Source organism: Leucoraja erinacea, chromosome 37 (assembly GCF_028641065.1).
Source record: "Leucoraja erinacea ecotype New England chromosome 37, Leri_hhj_1, whole genome shotgun sequence".
In the NCBI taxonomy this organism is placed as follows: domain Eukaryota; kingdom Metazoa; phylum Chordata; class Chondrichthyes; order Rajiformes; family Rajidae; genus Leucoraja; species Leucoraja erinaceus.
In genome coordinates this window covers 834,508-849,417 of record NC_073413.1, presented here as the reverse complement: position 1 = coordinate 849,417, position 14,910 = coordinate 834,508, and the positions used below count along the sequence as shown (strand labels likewise).

Genomic DNA, 14,910 nt, shown 5'->3' with positions numbered 1-14,910 from the left:
CGATTTTTTTGGTGACCTGTCATAGTCGCAGCTGGTGGCTGAAAAATGTCAAAATGTTGAAAATCCAGCGGCGACCAGAAAAAGGTACGACTCTTTGGGCAACTACTCATGACCATACAGGCGTCACCCCGAGACATGTCGACACGTGATGCCTGTCTGGTCGTGAGTAGTCGCCTAAAGAGTAGTACCTTTTTCTGCATGTTGAACATGTTTTCAACATGTTGAAATTTTTCAGTGACCTGCTGCGAATATGACGGGTGCCGGCAGTCACCGAAAAAAATTGCCTAAGTGGGACAGGCCCTTAATAATTTTATATGTTCCGATAAAATCCCCTCTCGTCCTCTAGAGGTGTGAGTAGTGGGAGAGAGTGATCATCAACAGGAGAGAAGATTGAAAGCAGATCACAGCATCAGCTGAACATACAAGCTAAAGGTCAGGAGCTAAAGGTCAGGCGTACCTGGGGCCGCAAGGTGTGTGGGATTCCGGCGAGCACCAAGGATCGCAGTTTCTGGGAGCGCGGCAACACCACGTCGATTTTATCCCAGGTCAAATCGCCAACGTCGTGATTGTGCGTGAACTCGAGGTGCGCCTGCCATCGCAGTCTCTGCTGCGGGTCTTCCGTGATCCCGAGGACCCTCCTGTGATTTGTTTCACCTCCATCTGGCAAAATGCAACACAGGTGGGTCAGTATGGTGGGTACTCTCCGTGTCATCAATGGATCTATCCGTGGCTGAATCCATCCAAATGTTGCTGCTCTGCCCCAGTACCCTGTCATACAGCATGGAAACCTTCAGTTGGCTTACCCATGCCAACCAAGGTGCCAATAGACAATAGACAATAGGTGCAGGAGTAGGCCAGTCGGCCCTTCAAGCCAGCACCGCCATTCAATGTGATCATGGCAGATCATCCCCAATCAGTACCCCGTTCCTGCCTTCTTCCCATATCCCCTGTCTCCGCTATCTTAAAGAGCCCTATCTAGCTCTCTCTTGAAAGTATCCAGAGAACCTGCCTCCACTGCCCTCTGAGGCAGAGAATCTCACAACTCTCTGTGTGAAAAAGTGTTTCCTCGTCTCAGTTCTAAATGGCTTACCCCTTATTCTTAAACTGTGGCCCCTGGTTCTGGACTCCCCCAACATCGGGAACATGTTTCCGGTCTCTAGCCTGTCCAAACCCTTAATCTTATATGTTTCAATAAGATCACCTCTCATCCTTCTAAATTTCAGAGCTCCATTCTCTCATCATATGACAGTCCTGCCATCCCGGGAATTACCCCTTATTCCTAAACTGTGGCCCATGGTTCAATCTACACTCATCCTATCAACACTCATCCCCGTTTATTCCACATCCCTCTAAACCTTTCCTATCCATGTACCTGTCCAAATATCTTTTAAATATTGTTATAGTTTTTGCCTCAACTACCTCCTACAGCAGCTCATTCCACATACTCACCAACCTCTGTGTGGAAAAGTTATCCCTCAGATTTCTATTCAATCTTTCCCCCTCACCTTAATCCTAGGTCCTCTGGATCTTGCATTACCTACCCTGGGTAAAAAACTGTGCATTTACTCTATCGATTCCCCTCATGATCTTATACACCTCTATCCTTCTACACTCCCAAGGGATACAGTAATAGCCTGCCCAATATCTCCCTTTAGTTCAGCCCCTCGAGTCCTGGCATCATCCTCGTCAATCTTCTCTACACTCTTTCCAGCTTGACAACATCGTTCCTACAGCAGTGAGAACAAAACTGAACACTGTACTCCAACTGGGGCCTCATCAACATCTTGGAGCTACAACATAACATCTCAACTTTTGCACAATACAACGTTCAAAGTTCAAAGTAAACTTCATTGTCAATTCAATTATGCAACAGTAGTTACACAGAGGATCGAAATTACGTTTCCCCATACTCCAAATGTGCAAGTAATATTAAAAACACAGACAGACAACATACCAATAAAAATAGACAATAGACATACATTATTTAAAATATTAAAATATGCATAGTATGCCAAAATGTAGCAAAATCTTTGAGGTATTTTAACAAGGGTGCAACAATGAAAGGTGCAATGTAGAAAAAGTGCAAATTTCATACTGGAGACATTGAGCCAAAGTTATTTTCACAGTTTGTTTGTCTTTGTTTGGGTACTGTTCATGGAATTTTCTTAAGAGTGTTGAGTAGTCTGATGGCCTGAGGGAAGAAGCTGTTTTTGAATCTGGTGGTTTTGCTCCGCATGCTGCGGTAGCGCTTACCGGAAGGTAGGAGGGTGAACAGTTTGTGTGCTGGGTGGGTGGTGTCTTTGATAATATTGCTTACTCTCTTGTGACAGCGAGATGCGTATAGGTCCTGGATTGCTGGTTGGGGTGATCTGGTGATCTTCTCCACTGTCCTCACCACTCTCTGTACTGATAGAGGCCAATGCACAGAACGCCTCCTTGATCACCTTATCTACTGTTTTAAATATCTGGGAGTCCACATCTCCAAGGATATGACATGGGCATCACACGCCTCAGCACTCGTGAGTAAGGCAAGGCAGCGCCTTTACCACCTCAGGCAATTGAGGCAATTCAGAGTGTCTCCGAGGATCCTCCAGTGCTTCTACGCAGCGGCGGTGGAAAGCATCTTGTCCGGGAACATTACCATCTGGTTTGGGAATTGCTCTGCCAAGGACAAGAAGGCTCTGCAGAGAGTAGTGCGTTCGGCCGAACGCACTATGGGAACTTCACTCACCTCCCTGCAGGAACTATACAACAGGAGGTGCAACTCCAGAGCAAATAAAATCATGGGAGACCCCTTCCACCCCTGCAACGGACTGTTCCAGCTGCTACGGTCAGGCAAACGCCTCCGTTGCCATGCGGTGAGAACGGAGAGGTTGAGAAGGAGTTTCTTCCCAGAGGCAATTCGGACTGTAAACGCCTATCTCACCAGGGACTAACTCTACTGAACGTTTTTTTTCCTTCTATTATTTATTATGTAAAAGAATATGTGTGTTATGATTGTGTTTATAATTTGTTTGGTTGTTTTGTTGTTTGTCTTTTGCACAAAAGTCCGCGAGCATTGCCACTTTCATTTCACTGCACATCTCGTATGTGTATGTGGCAAATAAACTTGACTTGACTTGACTTGACTACCTGTGACGCCACTTTCAGTGTGGGCATTGTGGTCACTAGAGAGGGGAAAGATGTAAAAGGAGCCTGATGGACAACTTTTTCAGAGGATGGTGGGAGGAAGTGGAAAGAAGCAGGTACAATAACAACATTGGGAAGACACTTTGATAGGTACATGGATAGAAAATGTTACAGAAAAATATCGGACAAGTGCAATTAAAAAGGATTGCCAAGCAGGTAACAAGTACTGGCAGAGATAGGCAAATTCTTGATTAGAACGGGTGTCAAGGGTTACGGGGAGAAGGCAGGAAAATGGGATTAGGAGGCAGAGATCATGATAGACTCGATGGGCCGAATGGCCTAATTCTACTCCTATAATGTGAACATCTTGGTTAATGTAGCATGTGCAGTTGTGTTGAAGTGACTGTATAACTATATGACTCTATTACAGTAGGTGTTACTGCCTCCAGTGTACCGGGGTCAATCTTGACCTTGAGTTTCATCTATGTGGAGTTTGCATGTTCTCCCGACGACCATGTAACTTTCTCCCCCAAGTGCTTAGACTTCGGCTAACATCCCAAAGTCTCGACGGAACATTAATCCTATTGTGGCCCAGTGGCAAAATAATTAATGAGGATTTATGTGGGAGAGAGTAAATTGAAGAGTTCCAGGAAAAGTAGATGAGGAATGGAACTATAAGGACAGCTCTGCTGGCCCCGATGGGCGAACCTCTTTGTTCTGTTTTGCAACAATAAAATCCTTTCTCCTTGTCAAATCATTTAGTCAATTAAGGGTGGCAAGGTGGTGCAGCGGTAGAGTTGCTGCCTTACAGCACCAGAGACAAGGGTTCCATCCTGACAATGGGATCTGTCTGTATGGAGTTTGTACGTTCTCCCTGTGACATGCGTGGGTTTTCTCCGGGAGCTCCAGTTTCCTCCCACACTAAGGGCTAGTGGAATCAAGGGATATGGGGAGAAGGCAGGCACGGGTTATTGATTGGGGACGATCAGCCATGATCACAATGAATGGCGGTGCAGGCTCGAAGGGCCAAATGGACTCCTCCTGTACCTATTTTCTATGTTTCTATGTTACTCCAAAGATGTGCAGGTTTGTAGGTTAATTGGCCTGGTATAAATGTAAATTGTCCCTAGCATGTGTAGTATTGTCTTAGTATGTGGGGATCGCTGGTCGGCAGGGACCCGGTGGGCCGAATGGCCTGTATCTGCGCTGTATCCCTGAAACTTAATTTTTAAACTAAAACTAAGCTCATAGTCATAGTGCTATTGGCACGGAAACAGGCCCTTCAGCCCACCTTGTCCATGTCAACCAATTTGATATTCTAGGCTAGTCCCATTTGCCTGCACTTGTCCAAATGCTCTCTCAACCCGTCCCACTAATATATCTGCCAAATGTCTTTTGAAAGTGGTACATTTTGTTTGGAAACTGCTCCCATGAAGTGAATTTGAAGGGGTTACTGCGTTAAGCGGGAGTGGTCGCTGGTGTTGGAGGCAGTGGTGGACAAGCAGAGGGCCCAGGCAAGTCCAACAGGTAGCAAAAATGTGCCATTACCTTCCTTGTCGATGCGAAATCCAAACTCGTCGTACTGGAACTCTGGGTGTGGTACAGATTCCTCCTGAAATAGAAGCAGTGGGTGAATTCCACTCCATGTTTCCAACACATGCTAGTAACTGGGCACTGGAGAACCTCCCCGCCCGTAGGTAGACAGTAGGAAATCATTTGCCCTAGGGGCAGCACGGTGGGATAAGTAGCAGCACGGTGGTGCAGCGGTAGAGTTGCTGCCTCACAGTGCCAGGTTCGATCCTGACTACAGGTGCTGTCTGTACGGAGATTGTACGCTCTCCCCCTAACCTGTGTGGGCTTTCTCCGGGATCTCCAGTTTCCTCCCACACTCCAAACACGTGCCGGTTTGTAGGCTAATTGGCTTGGTTAAAATTGTAAATTGTAAACAGCAAGCAGTCAAATTTAAAAGAGAATTTTCCCAGCAGAATAAAGTCTGGGAAAATTCTCTAGTAAATCTCCATTTTTAATTTACAAATCAAACTTGATCAAACTCTTTCATCCCTAGTGTGTGCAGGGTAGTGCTAGTGTGCGGGGATCACTGGTCGGCGCAGACTCGGTGGGCCGAAGGGCTTGTTTCCACGCTGTATCTCTACACTAAAGTAAAGTAGAAGCTTCTCAAATAGAGGACGTAGGGGTTAGAGACTCTCAAAACGTTTAAAAAGCAAATGATGAGCAGCTGAAGTTATTTTTCTCAGGGTGGGGGAATCAAGAACCGGGGGGCAAAAGTTTAAGGTCAGAAGGGAAAGATTTAACAGGAACCTGAGGGGGAATTTTTTCCCCCCAGTGTAGTGGGTATATGGAATGAGCTGCCAGAGGAGGCAGTTGAGCAAGTACTATTTGAACATTTAAAAGACATTTGAACAGGAAAGGTTTACAGGGATACGCGCTAAACGCAGGTAGGTGGGACTAGTGTCATGTAGATGGGGCATCTTGGTCGGCATGGGCAAGTTGGGCCGAAAGGTTTTGTTTCAACACTGTAAGTTATATAAGCCTGTGAACCATAATATTACAGTAGATGGGCATCTGGTGGTCCGCATGCTTTTGCGCTGTGTGTCTATTTAGCTGTGCATCGATAGAGAGACTGCAGGCGATAAGACAGCCCAGAGACAGTAAATGGGCCAAAAGGTCACGTGTTGCTTGACCTTCTAGTTGGCGACACACAGAGTTTATGAGGCACAGGATAGAGAGGGGCAATTAACCAGATGAACAATCCTTTAACCCCTCATGTGTGAATGCCCCAGTGACAAATGCATCCCACCTACATGGAGAGAGTATCTTCTGCATCAAAGCCACAACTCAATGGAAGATTGTGCATGCAGGCTGCATCTTCACATGCGTGTGTCTAAACTAGTACATTCATTGCTAGCTGCCGACTGTTGTTTAACAACGCCCAGCTGAATGAACTGGACAAGAGCCTGGCATAGTCGGCAGCGCTCGAGGGGGTGTGGGTGTCGGACTCTGAGGGGAGGGGAACAGAGGTGCTTTGTTGTATGAGGAGATGTGGTTCTACCCAGGACTCCCTTGGAGCAAAGAAACAAATGTGCAGGTCAAGAGGACAGGGGTTAGGTGGGAGAGATAAACCAGCCATGATTGAATGGCCGAGAAGACTTGATGGGCCTAATTCTGCTCCTAGACCTAATGACTTAGGACCTGATGAGAGTGGACAGGTATACCCCAGGGCAAAATGGTCGCTCAAAAGTGAACCGAAAGGGTTAACGAAAAGGTGACCCTTTCCACCAGTAGCTCTTTTAACCGCCCTTTAAGCTGCTTGGTTTTAAAGTGATGAATTACACCCCAAGGGCTCTTACGCTGAGCGCTGATGGATTCCATTCTTTCCTTTTTATACAGGTGATGACAACTTTTGAAACGTTAGACGTTCTGCAAGAGATCTGGCAGTTTCCAGTTACATTAAGAAAGAAAAGCTGGCATCTGCAAGCATTCTGCATTGTGCCGATGTGCAGGATGTCTTGTTATTTGTACGCACGCGCTTACAAATGGGAATGGGAATAATCAGATGGACGGGTGTTTGTTACCAATTATCGACAGAAGTATCACACACCATTCAGGAGATAATGTCTTCCCTTGGCTGAGGCTCATCTAGTTACGGGAAATAATGATGAGTGCCCAATAGACAGTGGTAAGCAATTCAGTTCAGTTTAGTTGATTGTCAGGTGTACCGAGGTAACAGTGAATAGCTTTTGTTGCATTTTATCCAGTCAGCGGAAAGACGATACATGTATGTTCACAAGGGAATAACATTTAGTGCAAGGTAAAGCCAGCAAAGACCGATCAAGGATAGTCAGAGGTAGACAAAAATGCTGGAGAAACTCAGCGGGTGAGGCCGCATCTATGGAGCGAAGGAAAAAGGCAACGTTATTTGTTTATTAAATGCTGTTTCTCCAGCATTTTTTGTCTACCTTCAATTTTCCAGCAGCTGCAGATCCTTCTTAAACAAGGATAGTCAGAGGGTCACCAACGAGGTAGATAGTAGTTCAGCATTGCTCTCTGGTTGTGGTAGGATGATTCAGTTGCCTGATAACAGCTGGGAACAAACTGTCCCTGAATCTGGAGGTGTGCGTTTCCACACTTATGTACCTTTAGCCCGATGGGAGAGAGGAGAAGAGGGAGTGGCCGGGGTGCGACTCGTCCTTGATGATGCTGCTGGCCTTGGCGAGGCAGCGTGAGGTATAAATGGAGTCAGTAGAAGGGAGGTTGGTTTGTGTGAAGGTCTGGGCTGCGTCCACAATTCGCTGCAATTCCTTAAGGGCCTGTCCCACTTATGCGACCTTGGCTCGCAAATTACGCGACCTCGTGGTCGCTTGAGGCGTACGGTCACTGTATGGCTGCGCGGGGCCATTTCCACTTAGAAGCGCGGAGGGGTATGGAGTTGTGTGGGGCTAGTCCCGACATAGCGCGGGGCTCCAAAATTCCTGCAGCGACCGAAATCTTCGCGTGCCAACGGCCTGTCGGCCTGCGTACGCACGCAGGCGTATTGTGGTCGTACGCAGCGTCTTGACGGCATACACGCAGCGCCTTGACAGCGTACGCCTAGCGCGTGGCATTGCGTGATGACGTCACCGCCCGACGCCGTGCAACGCCCAAATTTATTCGGTCCGCCTCCTGCCCAGCTGATTTGTAAGCATGACGTAAATTAAGTCACACGTGAACTTCGCTTCCGGTTTGTACCTAACGCACGCAATCACATGCAAGTGAGACAGGCCCTTTACGGTCTTGGATGGAGCTGTTCCCAAAGCAAGGTGTGATTTGTGATAAAATGCCTTCTATGGTGCTAATGCAGGGTGTAACATCATGCACTACAATTAATGCTTTCCATCACACCTACCCACGGCATTTGGGCACTCCTACATAGCCTACACACATGTGGGAGACCTCATGTACGTCAGTGCTACAGACAAACTACGTGGCAGGCTCTCTGAAGTTGAGGAACAGAGAAAAGAGTTTTGATTGCAGATCTGCTTGAAAAATCTAAGGGAATGTAACAGTGATATGCAGAACCCGAGTCAGGCAACGCCGTGTTTTGCCGACCATGTCGACAGGACTGGAAATGGAGAACAGAATTAAGAATTAAATTATGGTGGGAAAGATTCTGAAACTGGGCAGTGACAGTTTATATCTTCTCCTGAGTTTGACAAATGACGCATGTTTTAGTATTTGTAGAGTTGCTCTTAGCAACGGATTTGGGCGTAGTCCCTTATAGGACTTATAATGGGCAGCAATCAGGAAAGGACAAAAGAGAAAATGATTGCAGCAGAATTATGACCCCCGGAAATGAATATTGATGTCACGTAGTTATAAGGGACAGCAGATGCCGCAATCCTGAGAAAGATACAAAGTGCTGGAGTAACTCAGTGGGTCAGGTATATCTGTGGATGGCCGGCACAGTGGCACAGTGATAGGGGTGCAGCCTTACAGCGCCAGAGACCCAGGTTTAATACTAACTACGTGTGTGTATGGAGCTTTCCATGTGACGAGAGTTTTCTCCAGGAGCCCTGGTTTCCTGCCACATTCCAAAGACATACAGGATTGTAGGTTTGGGCGAAGAAACCACGAAGAAGGGTTTCGGCCCGAAACGTCGCCTATTTTCTTCGCTCCATAGATGCTGCTGCACCCTGCTGAGTTTCTCCAGCAATTTTGTGTGCCTTCGATCTTCCAGCATCTGCAGTTCCTTCTTGAACAGGATTATAGGTTAATTGGTTGTATTTTATCCTTGGTGTGTAGGATGGAATTGGTGTAATCGCTGGTCAATGCGGACTCGGTGGGCCGAAGGGGTCTGTTTCCGTGCTGTATCTCTGATGATTAGGGTCAGGAGTATTCTTCAAACCAAAGACCCTACAGCGAGCAAGATGGTCCACTCGACGAAAAAGACGTAGTACATGGTCATGGGCAGATTCATGGGTAATCTTCGGCCCCATTCCCGTAACCGGTTTCCGTCTCCGCACCAAAGATCCCGTAGCGGAGCAAAGATACTAGTGCGGAGACGGAAGCCGGTTACGAAAACATCCTCGTAAAAATAAAAGTTATTTGGTAAAAATCTTCTCCTCATTTTCAGAATTATAATTAATTAACACAAACTGTTCCCCCGCAACGTTGATTACACTGCGGGTCGGGTCGGGTTACTGAAATGGATGAAAAAAAGGCCCACGTTACGTTGCGTTGCGTACTACACGTCAGCCCATTACATTTAGCAGGAATGGTCTATCTTGCTCCGCTATAGGATCTTTGCTTCAAACTGATTGGAGTAAGGGGGGGGGAGTAGGAAGCTGGAAAAGAGCCGAGAGGGTGGGACAAGGTCTGCTGAGTGATAGGTGGATACAGGTGAGGAGGTTTGATTGGCTGGTGGGTGGAGTAAGTGACAAAGGCTGGAGATGAAAAGGAGACAGGAGAGAAGGGAGGGAAGAGAAGTGAATTGTACAGCCAGTGGGAGGAACATAGGTTGGAAGGGGACAGAGAGAGGGGGGGGGGGAAGGAATAGACATCATGCCATTTCTCAAACTAATCTTCACTGCAATAACCAAAAATCCAAAAGGAGGCAGGATAGGCTGCCCAGTCAGTTCATCTAGACTGAGACTGCAGGGGTTAATAGAGCAGAGAGTAAATGAAGAGTCAGATGAGTGCAGGAAGGTTACACAGAAAAGCTGGAGAAACTCAGCGGGTGCAGCAGCATCTATGGAGCGAAGGAAATAGGCAACGTTTCGGGCCGAAACCCTTCTTCAGACTGATCAGGGGTGGGGGTGGGTGGGGACAAGAAAGGGAAAAGGAGGAGTAGCCGGAAGGCTGGAGGGTGGGAGGAGACAGCAGGGGAGCTGAGGAAGGGGAGGAGACAGCAAGGACTAACAGAATTGGGAGAAGTCGATGTTCATGCCCCCGGGGTGCAGACTCCCCAAACGGAATATGAGGTGCTGTTCCTCCAATTTCCGGTGCTGCTCGCTGTGGCCATGGAGGAGACCCAGGACAGAGAGGTCGGAGACGGAGTGGGAGGGGGAGTTGAAGTGCTGAGCCACCGGGAGGTCAGCTAGGTTATTGCGGACCGAGCGGAGGTGTTCGGCGAAACGATCGCCCAACCTCCGCTTGGTCTCACCGATATAGATCTGCTGACATCTAGAGCAGCGGACGCAATAGATGAGGTTGGAAGAGATGCAGGTAAACCTCTGTCGCACCTGGAACGATTGCTTGGGTCCCTGAAAGGAGTTGAGGGGGGAGGTAAAGGGACAAGTGTTGCATCTGCTGCGGCCGCAAGGGAAAGTGCCCGGGGAGGGGGTGGACCGAGAGGGAAGGGAAGAATTGACAAGGGAGTTATGGAGGGAGCGGTCTTTGCGGAAGGCAGATATGGGGGGAGATGGGAAGATGTGGCCAGTAGTGGGGTTTAAGAAGGGTTTCGGCCCGAAACGTTGCCTATTTCCTTCGCTCCATAGATGCTGCTGCACCCGCTGAGTTTCTCTCCAGCTTTTCTGTGTAACCTTCGATTCTCCAGCATCTGCAGTTCCCTCTTTAACACGAGTGCAGGAAGGTCATTTGCAGCCTGATCTTGCAGCCTGATTTGCAGGCCAAGGCAGAGTTAAGGGCTCTGCCGAGTTTGCCCTTGACTCATACTCGCAGCGTGGTCGTCACGAGGTCGTAGCAGGCCTTGATGCTAGTCGTAGGTACTCATGGTTGCGGCGTTTTTTCTAGCCTGATGAAAAATGGCCACGAGTAACAAAGGTCGTGAATTAGGTGGTGAAAGTGGGACAGCCCCTTAAACAGGACACAGAGAGCAGGCAGAAGCAGCATCAGGCAGTGAGAGGCAATTAACCAGCAATTAGCCAGCTGGACAATCTCTTCCCGCCTCAGGGCTGGCAAGTACAAATGACCCAGTGATAAATGTATTGGTGGCCTGTTATCTGTCTACTTGAAGCAAGCGTGTAACTGTGTTTTTGTGCATAGAAGAGACAACTATTTGCAACAGTGCAAAACACTGCAACCTTTTGTCATGTGCAATGTGAATCAACCGCTTGCATTTGGAGACTGGGCCGCTAAGTGTTATTTAACCTTGTTCATCTGATCGATTTTTAAACAGGATATATAGGACAGGAGTGGAGATATTTTTGGAACTCCCTTAGAGAGGGAGTGCTTTATCGCCTGGACTGCAGAATTCAAGACGGCAATTCTCCACCACCTTTGATTCAATTCGATAATTCAATGGTACTTTGTTGTCATATGTACGTAGGGGCAGTGAAATGCTTAGGGTTACGTACAACCCATATGAGTCATACAGCAGACCTCACCTAGGCAGTACACAACGTCGTCACGTGTCTGCCGCCGACATAGTTCACCGAACACTCGCATCTTCTGCCGCACAAGGCAGTAGCCCCCCCCAATCGGGCCTCCCTTCCTTCTCGGCAGCCCCCCAGCAGGTAGCTCTTCAACAGCCCTCCTCGCTCTCCGACGGCCCCCTCCACCCACCCTCCCATAAGAGATGCTACCTTATTAACATAAATTTCCCAAGCCACCTTCTTGACTAGGCCGTGATACTGGCTCTGTCCATTTCACAGACAGTACAGCCACTTTCCCAGTTGGCCCTCTGTTTTGCTTAGTTTAGTTTAGAAATACAGCGTGGAAACAGGCCCTTCGGCCCACCGAGTCCGCACTGACCGTCAATCCCACACACTAACGCTATCCACACACACTAGGGCCAATTTACATTTATACCAAGCCTATTAATCTACCAACCAGTACGTCTTTGGAGTGTAAGAGGAAAGTGTAGATCTGGGAGAAAACTTGCGGGTTCGCAGGGAGAACGTACAAACTCCACACAGACAGCACCTGTAGTCAGGATTGTACCCGGGTCTGCGGCGCTGTGAGGCAGTAGCGCTACCGCTGCACCACCCTAGTTGCCATTATCTGTCATCCTTTAGCATGCGTGCACCCATTAAAGTCAATACTCACAACCTGATCCTTCACACTCCTGCTTCTTTGTCCAAAGGGCCCAGACTTAAATGTTTATGGATGACGATTTGTTTAAATTGCAACTCCATGGGAAAACATCAACCGTGCAGAGACAAGAAACTGCAGATGCTGGTTTACAAAATAAGGTACATAGTGCTGGAGTAACTCAGCGGGCCAGACGGCCTCTGAGTTACTCCAGCACTTTTTCTCTTTTTTAACATAAACTGTGTCCATTGCCTGATCACTTCAGCAGAAGCTGCACATTATTGCAAGACGACACACCTTTGGCACTTCCATTGCAACTCCCAAATCCTGGGGATCTCAACTAAACAGACATTTGACTGGGTAGATCGCATACATCACAAAGAATATTCCTTTAGGAAGGAGATGAGGAGCAACTTCTTTGGTCAGAGGGCTAGTCAATCTGTGGAATTCATTGCCACAGACGGCTGTGGAGACCGTCAATGGATATTTTTAAGGCAGAGATAGATAGATTCTTGGTTAGTACAGGTGTCAGGGGTTATGGGGAGAAGGCAGGAGAATGGGGTTAAGAGGGAAAGATAGATCAGCCATGATTGAATGGCGGAGTAATGGGACAAATGGCCTATTTCTGCTCCTATCACTTATGAACATTCAAAGTCCTGATTAGAGATTTGGGACACACCAATGAATGATTCATCTCCTGACAAAAGCCTTTACTTCATGACTGGGCACAATGCATTGATGAGTACAGCCTTCGGCCCACCTTGTCCATGCTAGCCATCGTGTTCCATTAATTCCATTTTATTCTCCCCTTATCTACACACAAATAGTAACTTGCAGCGGCCTGCGCATCTTTGGGACACGAGAGGAAAATAGAGTGAAGTCTGAAGAAGGGTCTCGAGAGATGCTGCCTGTCCCGCTGAGTTACTCCAGCTTGTTGTGCCTATCTTTGGGCACGAGGAGAACGTGCAGTCTCCACAGACGCAAACACACACACACACACACCCACCCACACACCCCCACCCACCCACCCACCCACACCCCCCACACACACACACTCACACAGCATCCGAGGTCAGAATAGAACACGGTCCCGTGGAGCTGTGAGGTAAGGACTCTAATCAACTGCACCACTGCAGACAGACACAAGGTGCTGGAGCAACTCAGCAGGACAAACATCATCTCTGGAGACGTTTCAGTTCAAACCCTTCTTCATACTGAATGTGGGGGGGGGGGGGGGGGGGGGGGGGGGTGGTGGGAAGTAACTGGAGGCAAGAAAAGGCCAGAACCATTTTCCACCTCCAGGTTCCTCTGCCCCTTTCTACTTTCAGTCCGAAGAAGGCTTCTGACCCGATACATCATCTGTTCCTTTTCTCCAGAGATGCTTGAAGAAGGGTTTTCACCTGAAACGTCACCCATTCCTTCCCTCCAGAGATGCAGCCTGACCCACTGAGTTGCTCCAGCATTTTGTGTCAATCTTCAGTATAAACCAGCAATTGCAGTTCTTTCCTGCACCACTGTGCCCTCTAATATTTCACCTCCACCACTGTGCCCTCTAACAAGACCGAAGAACCTCCGTACCGTGCAAGACAAAGCACCCACTGAATTAGCACCCTATCTGTCACCGGGAGTGTCCCTTATCTCCACCACCGACAGTGACTGGACCATCCATAAAATACACAGGCTTCCACCCTAGGCTTTTCCGACATAACATCCTTCTGCCTTCTCCCCATAGCCCCTGACATCCGTGCTAATCAATAATCTATCTATCTCGGTTTTAAGAATATCCACTGACGGCCTCCACAGCCTTCTGCGACAATGAATTCCACAGATTCACCACCCTCCGACTAAAGACATCTCCTCATCTCCTTTCTATTCTGAGGCTGTCCTCTGATCCTAGACATTCTCTCTATATTCACTCTATCCGGGCCCTTCACTAAGTTCCATGCAAGATATATAACTGCAAGTTACCCATGATTAGGAGTGAGTGGTGTGTGTAAAGTGAACCCTCTTACCTTGGTCACTATGTCCTGCGGCCACATGCTAGGAGTCAATGCTGTGAAGGGGCCATTGCCAGGAGGGACAGCACTGCCTGTGAAAGAGATGAGATATCAGCATCAGCACTAGGTGAGCGTCAGTGGGAAGGGAAGCACATTAGCACGCAGGCTCACAACCCCTGTATGTTCTTGGATCACTGCAATATAAAGTCAGAGAAACACACAGCGAGTATTCTGCCCATAATATCCATGCCAGCCAAACATGGTCTTCAGCTTAGCCCACACCCCTGCTCTTGTTCACAGTCCTGCAGGTCAACTCTGGTGCTCGGGCAGCACGGTGGCGCAGTGTTAGAGTCGCCGCCTTACAGTGCCAGGGACCCGGACTACAGGTGCTGCCTGCACAGAGTTTGTACGTTCTCCAAGTGACCACGTGGGCTTTCCCCAGGTGCTCCGGTTTCCTCCCATATTCCAAGGAAATACAGGTTTGTAGGTTATTTGGCTTCAGTAAATTTGTAAACTGTCTCTAGAGTGTGGGGGAGTGTACGGGGTTGTAGGTTGATTGATCTCTGTAAATTTTGTAGGGAGTGGAAGAGAAAGTGGGATAATATAGAACTGGTGTGAGCAAGTGATCGATGGTCGACAGTAGGCCAAAGGATCTGTTTCCATGCTGTATCTCAAAACGCAATTGTTATTGCCCAGGTCTCCTTTAGTTTAATTTATTTTAGTTTAGTTTAGAGATACAGTGCGGAAACAGGCCCTTCAGCCCACCTATTCCGCAATGACCAGCGATCCCCGCACA

At 48.1% G+C, this 14,910-nt stretch overlaps 1 protein-coding gene across 4 annotated transcripts in view; it reads right to left on the bottom strand.

Annotated features, from left to right (window-relative positions):
* sgsm3 (small G protein signaling modulator 3) overlaps positions 1-14,910 on the bottom strand; it is a 112,574-nt gene that overhangs the window by 85,095 nt on the left and 12,569 nt on the right. For all 4 annotated transcript variants that reach the window (XM_055662987.1, XM_055662986.1, XM_055662988.1 and 1 more), the window contains 3 exons: positions 14,130-14,206; positions 4,678-4,741; positions 458-660 (listed from right to left, as the gene is read on the bottom strand). In XM_055662987.1, coding sequence (XP_055518962.1) covers positions 458-660; positions 4,678-4,741; positions 14,130-14,206 — 344 coding nt within the window. The remainder of the gene's footprint in view (positions 1-457; positions 661-4,677; positions 4,742-14,129; positions 14,207-14,910) is intronic.